Source organism: Euleptes europaea, chromosome 8 (assembly GCF_029931775.1).
Source record: "Euleptes europaea isolate rEulEur1 chromosome 8, rEulEur1.hap1, whole genome shotgun sequence".
In the NCBI taxonomy this organism is placed as follows: Eukaryota; Metazoa; Chordata; class Lepidosauria; order Squamata; family Sphaerodactylidae; genus Euleptes; species Euleptes europaea.
Genome location: NC_079319.1, coordinates 21,667,744 through 21,676,445, shown reverse-complemented (window position 1 = coordinate 21,676,445; position 8,702 = coordinate 21,667,744). Strand labels below are relative to the sequence as shown.

The window sequence follows — 8,702 nt, the reverse complement described above, 5'->3', positions numbered from 1 at the left end:
GTCTGGTAATTTTGATGTCTTTTGCACAAAGTAAAAAAAAAAAAAGACCCCACTGATAGATATTGGAGTCATTTGTGGCAACTGAACCACAATGTTGTCCACAGAATAGTCATAATAGCCCTCTTCTCATAGGCAAAACAGCCACTACTTGATCCTCACCTGATGTGATTGGTGGTGACACGTGACCATGTACTGCAGTCTGTGCCATGAGATCTGAGTATAGCGGCCATCTTATGCTTTCAGGAAGCTCCCACCTCCTGTTTCTGAAGGTTATGTAAGAAGTTCTCCCGAACTTGGTATCTGTACTGCATGTTGTTCTTGCATCTGCTCGGTTGTTTAAAAGTCTAATGGCCGTATCATCATAGCTGTGGACCGTAATGAATAACTGGGGCCCTTGAAGTAATGCCATTTGATTCCATTTATTTTTCCATGGTGTTGTCCAGCTGAGTAGAACATTCCATTGAGATTGGAAGGCCCGCAGGCATCAAACCACCAGCCTGAAAACATTAGGAACACAACAATTAGACCATATGTTAACAAAACATGCTTAAGCTGGCTGGCAAATTAGTAAGATCGCTAAATGGTAAAAGGCCACCGAGGAGCCAATGGTTTTGGCTTCTTTTAAACAATCCATTCTCAGCCCCAGATCCAAAGAAGCACACATCTAGACATACATTCCCAGAAAAGCTTGGGAACTACTGTTTCACAAGCAGCAGCTTCCATGCTAAATGGAAAAGTGCTTTTGAAAGGGAGGAGACTTTCCAAAGCAATTAGTGTTCTGTCACAGGGGCCTCCTACTGTAAGAGGAGGGGGAAAAACCAACAAGTAAAAAAAATTGCCCACCATTTTCTCTTCAAAAAAATAAAAAGGGTTGCCATCCTTTAACGTCATACCTCTTTGATTTTGTATGTACAGTGTATATGGTATATACATATGGCACATCTGCATGCAATAATGTTCCTAAGCAAATGTACACCAAAACAAGGAAGCTCTGAAAGTAAATTGGCAGCAACTATATCAGTTAGGCCGGGTTGTTCAACAAATGTACTTGTAGGTCTTGGCCTGGAGAACAGAGTTCAGGCAGTTCCTTCTTCTGCCAGGCCAATCCACACAGCTCAAGTAATAGATATGTGGGATGTGTAAGATTTTAATTAATTTAATTCTAGCATATTGGAAAAATGTTATTTTTCTATTATATTTGTAAGCTGTGGTTATTTATATAAGTCAGTAGAAAATAGTCCTGTCTAACTTAAACTGAACAAAGCAGGTGATTTTTCGTATCTGGTACAGGATATCACCAAATAACAGATGAGATCATATACATGTGACCAAAAGATGAGATCAGAGTTAGGGTGGATTTGAGAGGAGGAGATATTCAAATCCTCTTAGAACAAAGAACTCTGGAAAAGTATAAATATGAGGACTAGGCGGAGTCTGTTAGGAGACTTTCACTTTTGAACCCGAAAAGGGCTGAAATGTCTTCCTCTTTTGCCTGGCAAAATAAAAAAAGCTTTTTTCTCCCTTTGCTTCTTAAACCTGGCGTCGTCTCTACTTTGTGATAATAAATCTGGTCACAGAGGAGAGTGTATATTTACATCCAACAGATTTGCATGATGAAGGTATCCTGTTACAACAGTTGCCATCAAAGCCGAGACATAGGGTTGCCAGGTCCTTCTTCGCCGCTGGCAGGAGGTTTTGGGGGCAGAGCCTGAGGAGGGTGGGGCTTAGGGAGGGGAAGGACTTCAATGCCATAGAGTCCAATTGCCAAAGCGGCCATTTTCTCCAGATGAACCGATCTCTATCGGCTGGAGATCAATTGTAACAGCAGGAGATCTCCAGCTACTACCAGGAGGTTGGCAACTCTACAGAGACAGTTCATGCTTTCTAGGAATGCCTGGTGTTTGTACAGTGCAGAACAGCACTCAACAGTACTTAGGGATGCCAGCTCTGGATTGGGAAATACCTGGAGCTTTTTGGGGTGGAGCCTGAGGAGGGCAGGGTTTGGGGAAGGGAAGGACTTCAATGACATAAGAGTCCAATTGCCAAAGCAGCCATTTTCTCCAGGTGAACTGATCTCTATCGGCTGGAGATCAGTTGTAATAGCGAGAGATCTCCAGCTACTACCTGGAGATTGGCAACCCTAATAGTACTTCATGGATTCTGCATATAAAAACTCCCCATCTTGGCTTTTGTCTATAGATGCCCTGTTTAATCCTTGGTATCCCTAGTTCAGAAGATCTCATGTAGCTGAGCTATAAAAGTTATCTACTTGAGATCAAGAGAGCAAAAGTAGACCATGCTGATCTAAATGGTCTAATTGTCTGACTCAGTAAGTGGCTTTTTATGTTGGTGTCTAATAATTTACAGTGACGTTTGTTAACTATAAATATATAGGCCATCTATGCAGGGCCTTGCCATCACCCTGCTGACTGCTCCGGTGCTTCGTTTTGATTATGCAGACCTGTCCTGACCATCAGAGGTCGCCTCGTGCTCCCTGCGTATTTCCATGCATTTGGCCTGTGTTTTCTGGAAGCTGTTTTAGTGAGAATCTGGAAAATGTGGGCAAAATGCGCAGGAACGCGTGGGGAGAGCGAGGCGACCTCTGACGGTCAGGAAAAGCATGCATAATCAAAGTGAAGCACCTGAGCAGTTGCTGGGGATGACCGCAGGGAAACAGCCCTACATTAATGGATGTGTGTGTGTGGTTGGAAAGTTTCTTCCTATAAGAAGGAGGCTGTCCGTGAAGATAATTTGGAAGTTTCACGGGTGCAAAATTCAGCTGCCTATCTATTAGGAACTTTTTATTTAATCTGTAGTTCCTCTGGCTGTCCATTTTTTTTGTTAATCAGCTAATGTTCCCACACTGGGTGGTAATTGTTAGGATATAACCCACTAGCAATGCAGCCTCCCTTCTTAAAAGTGGAGCTGATGCAATGTAGACATTAGGAAACATTACAATCAATTGAAAAAAGTGCTAAACATTAAAAATGACATGTGTGAAACAGTCATCCAAAACACAGTGGAAAACCAGTGAACAAAAATCTGTCAAAACAGCCAAATTCAGAGTTTTTTTTTTTTTTAAATGAATTTAACCAAGAAGAATTTGGACTACTTGAACATACGTGAAACCTAAAAGAAACAGAAATTGACAGGTTTTGCATCCCTGTTAAAATAATATTAGGAAATAAGCAGAATGACCACCACCTTTTTCTGAATTTAACTCCTTCCCTATCTTCAAACAAATACGTGAGGGAGATGTGAAGCTTCGGCAAGAAATTTAACTTGTTTTTATCAAAATACCTTTTGGCTTCTCTCCGAATTCCAACTGAAAAGGAACCCTCAGACTGTGAATGGCACAGTGGAGATAGTTACCTGACAGATACAGATCCTAAAACAAGGGGAATGATGGGAGCCTGTGGTTTTAATCTTCAAAGCAATTTCCTCTTCAGTAGGGAATTTACAAGCCCAGTATTTTTAGGAGAATGTTGTTTTCAGGGCTGATAATAAAGGGTTTTCCTGTGCCCAGAGGGAGAAGCAGCCTGTCATTTTGCTATTTTTTTCCCAGAGGTCACTAATTTCTCAGCAATGGCTGATGTACTACAGTACCGAAAACCTGCTCCAAATATCTACATGTCTGGTAAAAATAAAGCAAAGATTGTGCCCAGTGCACAAATTTTACAGTGTGGTGTGACATTTCTTTGACTCTGTAGAACAGAACAGTGCGATGTCTTCAAAATTGAAATGCTTACTTTTGTTTTTAAACAAAGGATCACAATAATTAAAAAAACACACTTTCAGTGTTCATCATTTCCCATATGGTCTCCGGACAATCAAAACTGAATTCTCTTTTGTGGTCAAATTATATTTCCTCTATGGCTCATGCATTGTGTCAGCACATTTGGTCATCAGCATTTTATCTAAAGGAAAGGATTCCTTGTTGTTTTTCTACCACTGGGTACATTAGTAACCGTGATTAGCACATCGTTCCAAGTTTTACACTACTTTGTACAGTTGACCAGAGTGAATTTATGATTTGAGCCTTGTAAAGTAATTTCGAACAATACTCAGCGGCCTTTTTTCTCCCCCAAAGTAACACTTCATAACAAAATCTTTGGGGAAGAACCGATGCCAAATACATTCTGGCATTCGGCTATTTTGATACAGTTGACCTCGCTTTGATTACAAAGCTGTACCTAAGGGGCTAATAACCAAAGGAAAAAAGAAAGCTGTGCAGCTGATGTTTGACTGTAACAAGAGTATAATCTTTTAGATATTTAAGACAAAGCTAAACATGGAAAAATCTAATCCTTATTTTTTTCAGAGCTGGAACGTATATGTTTTTTGGCTCCATTTACACTGTCAAGAGGAAAGCAGTATCCATTACCATTCGACTTCACAACAACAATCTTAGCATGAAAGAAACTCTCGTTGATGCATTTTTTTTCAAGACAACCTAAATAACTCGTAATCCTGAAACTGTGCTAAATGACAGGCTACCTAAATTATGCCTGCTCGGACAGTCCCTTAAAGATTCCCTGTGGGTTTCTGTAATTTAAGGGGACGGTGGCATGTAGCTATTACAGCAGAGTACTCAGTCTATCCATGCATACATGCTCATCTCTGGTGGACTGAAACAAGTAATTACTAACTCGTTTGAATGATCCATTGCAAAAATGAATTACAGCAGATCGAAACATCAAGTCGCCTGACAGAAGAAAGGGTGGCTCTGTGATGGAGCCTCTGCTTCGCTCACAGAAGATCCCAATTTCAGTTCCCAGATTCATGAGTTTAAGAAGGACCAGGCAGTAGATGATATGCAAGACCTCTACTCAAGACCCTGGAAAGCCACTGTCAGTCAGAACAGACAATACTGACCTTGATAAACCAAGGGTCTGACTCAACGTAAAGTTATTTCCTACATTCACCTCAAACTGATGTTTCGTATGTTGATCTTTCTGATTTTGTTTTTACTGCCACTTGCAAGTATTATTGTTTTAGTGCACACAACAGCACACTTGTGTTCTTTCTGCATAAGGTTCACTCTGTCTCCTCAAAAGCCAGAAAACCAAAAAGAATACAAATAGATAAAAAATAAAAGCACGCCGCTGACAACGCCCAACACAGCTGGATGCCAGAACCGGAAACTCCATTGTTTTAGCGCTGTTTTGGTAACCACTGATGTGCTGCTAAAAAGGGGAGGGGGAGGTTCTGCTGTTTTTAGGATATAGGCTCCAGTATACTGATTTTCTGCTGAATTTGTCTGCTGCACAGAGCTGCAGAAGTTCATTATCATTTCAAGAGTGTATAAGAAAGACTGTTGATCTAGAATTGGTAGCTACATTCTATCCTAGAATTGGTAGGTACATTCTATCCTACATTCTAACTGCAGCCGCTTCTCTGACAGTACCCATAGTCTCACACAAGTCAATGTGTGTGTGTTAAGTTCTGCCAACTTGCTTCTGACTCATGGTGACCCTATGAATCAATGTCCTCCGAAATGTCCTGTCGTTAAAAGCCTTGCTCAAGTCTTGCAAATTGAGGGCAGTGGCTTCTTCGATTGAGTCAATCCATCTCATGTTGGGTCTTCATCTTTTCCTGCTGCCTTCAACTTTTCCTACCATTATCGTCTTTTCCAGTGAGTCTTTTGTTCTCATAAAGTGACCAAAGTATAGGGTTGCCAGGTCCCTCTTTACCATTGGCGGGAGGTTTTTGGGGTGGAGTCTGAGGAGGGCGGGGCTTGGGGAGGGGAGGGACTTCAATGCCATAAAGTCCAGTGGCCAAAGCGGCCATTTTCTCCAGGTGAACTGATCTCTATTGGCTGGCGATCAGTTGTAATAGCAGGAGATCTCCAGCTACTACATGGAGGTTGGCAACCCTACTAAAGTACTATATCTTCAGTTTAGTCATTTTAGCTTCTAAGAACAGTTCAGGCTTGAGTCAATCTAGGACCCCCTTATTTGCTTTTTGGCCATCCACATTATCCGTGAAACTCTCCTCCAACACCACATTTCAAAGAAATCTACTTTCTTCATTGCCCAACTATGGAGTGGTGAAATTGACTAGATAAGTGATCCCCAATGCGGGAGCTTGGGTGGGCAGCAGCCAATGGGCTTCCTGTTGCCCATTTGTTTGTTTGACAAAGCTTCTCATCCCCAAAGCCAATCCTGGCTTGCCTCGGTCTCCATCAATATAGCCACCGATATGTCTTATTCTCTTTTTTCCTCTTTTCAGAGATGGACTTCTCTTTGATGTCTCATTGTAGAAAAACCGATGCCCTCTTCAGCCATTGCAGTTGTTTTACGCTACGCTCTAGCAGAAGGATAGGAAGGTTTGGGAAGACACTGTCTGTCTGTGAGCATCTTCAGAGTGAAATTCTGACATTTTGCAGAACCTCCCTTCCTGCCTCTGCTCTCTTGGAATTTTGATCAAAACAGAATTGATTAGAAACAGACTCCAACCTCCTAAAAAGAAGGAAATAAATGGATTGTTGGATTTCAGGAAGAGATCGGGTAAAGAGAAATTAAGAAAATTTCTCTTAACCAGACCACCCATGAGTGCTTTATATTTACAGGGAGCCTCTATTCAGAAACAGGTACTTCTATCAAAGGAGGATGCTTGGCTTGGAGCCTCCTAACATTTGGTGACCCCTTGGCAACCATTTTGGCATTGCCTCCCATGGCAGCCAGTTTCTGATGGTGCCTACTCCCAATACTCAAAATCCCAAAAGCACCCACAGGCATTATGGACCCCTGGACTGGACCGGACAACAAGCAGATGCTGACCTAGACAATTTCACTCTGCAAGAGGCAGTATGAAACGATGTAATGGCACCATTTGTATATCGATCTTCCTATTATTCTGGCTGTTGGTTTTTCTATGCTTCTGGTCAATGCATTTGTTGTTTTACAAACACTGCAAATATTGTTATGGCCAATGACTTCAATGATAAATATTTATTCATTCACCAGAGGTTATACCAGCCTAAAATGCTCCAAGAGGCTTTTTATGGATTTGGAGTGAGGGAGTGTAGTAAATAATTCCCCCAGCATATCTGTATCCCCCACTGTTGTTTACATTACTAGATGAGCATCTGCCAGGTTTAATTCAGTACATCTAACTAAGCAGGAACTCCCATTTGTTTGAAGCATGGCATCTGTTATCATCTTTCGATTCTGAGATATTGCCAATCTTTTTTTTCCTTCTGGGGCATCAAAGCCTCCCACATCTAGAGACAGGATGTTTAGAGTATGGAGATGCAATGTGATCTCCTGGGATGGCTATGTTGCTGGTTCACATGTAGATACACACATCTTGAGATATATTAACTTGATTTTGGAATGCTTGATGCCTGGCAATTGATAAGATTGCCAACTGCAGCATGGGAAATTCCTGGACATTTGGGGGGTGGTCCTGGGATGGAAAAAGGCTGGGAAAGGGAGGGAGTTCAACGGGGATGTAATGCCGCTCAGCCCACCTTCTGAAGTTGCCATATCCTCCAGGGGGACAAATCACTGTAGTCTGGAGATGAGTTGTAATTCTGGGAGAACTCCAGGCCACACCTTGGTTCAGGTGGGTAGCCATGTTGGTCTGCAATAGAAGAGCAAGATTCGAGTCCAGTAGCACCTTAAAGACCCACAAGATGTCCAGGGTACAAGCTTTTGATAGTAATAGCTCCCTACCACAGATCTACCAACAACATAACTGACAAAAGGAGCTTTGACTCTCAAAATTGAACCCTGGAAATCTTGTTGAAGGTGCTACTAGACTTGAATCTTGGCCTTGAAGCTGGTAACCTTATCAGCTGAGTGTGTGGACATACTATTCCAACATATTGTTTGAGGGGTCATGGCTCAGTGGTAGAGTATCTGCTTGGCATGCAGAAGGTCCCAGGTTTAATCCCCGGCATCTCCAGTTAAAGGGACTAGGCAAGTAGGTGATGTGAAAGACCTCTACCTGAGACCATGATAAGCCGCAGCCAGTCTGAGTAGACAAAGCTGACTTTGATGGACCAAGGGTCTGATTCAGTATAAGGCAGCTTCATGTGTTCAAACGGAGGCAATCTGTTCACTTTAACTGTACCTAGCAGGAATTGCACTGCAGGCCTTCTGAGAGATATGATTGTTCCATCTGTGCATTCATTCACAAATGCAAGCTCTCACTTAATGGTACAGTAAGTGATGAATGGGTGATTTAGCCCTCCATGGATGCGTTTTGTTGATTTTCCCAAGCTACACAGGCTCTCTGCCCACAACTCACTGCAACAGTGGGATTTAAATGTGCTTAGCTTTTTGTGGCTCTTGCCCAGAAGCAATTCTGTAGCACCTAAATCTGCACTCTCAAAAGACCTTCTGTCAAAGGATGCTCTGTCATGAAATACTGCACAGCAATTAGTACCTTTCTACATGCCATTTGGTAATGTCAGAGGCAACTGAAAACATCCCAGCACATTACCTGGCAGCTGTATGCCCAGAGGCAGAACAGAATGGACTTTGGTCCTATATTTGTGCACAAGCTGAACGTGGTCATTAAAAGTAATCACTGACAGAATGGAGACAGGCTTGCAAAGAGAAAAAAAACAGATAGTGCCTGTAAACACTTAAATAATTTCATGTAAATAATGAGTTCTGTCCAGGGAAGGATAGGTCTGCTTCTCATTGATAACAAGGGGACTTAAGTACATGGTTACATCTCCATCAATAGAA

General features: G+C 42.0%; 1 protein-coding gene across 1 annotated transcript in view; it reads right to left on the bottom strand.

Moving 5' to 3' along the window:
- Positions 1 to 260: 260 nt before the first annotated feature.
- The window catches only part of ANGPT1 (angiopoietin 1), a 170,224-nt gene continuing 161,782 nt past the window's right edge, over positions 261 to 8,702 (bottom strand). Inside the window, exon 9 of the mRNA XM_056854199.1 lies at positions 261 to 497. Within this exon, the coding sequence (XP_056710177.1) occupies positions 337 to 497 (161 nt within the window). The 3' untranslated portion in view covers positions 261 to 336. The remainder of the gene's footprint in view (positions 498 to 8,702) is intronic.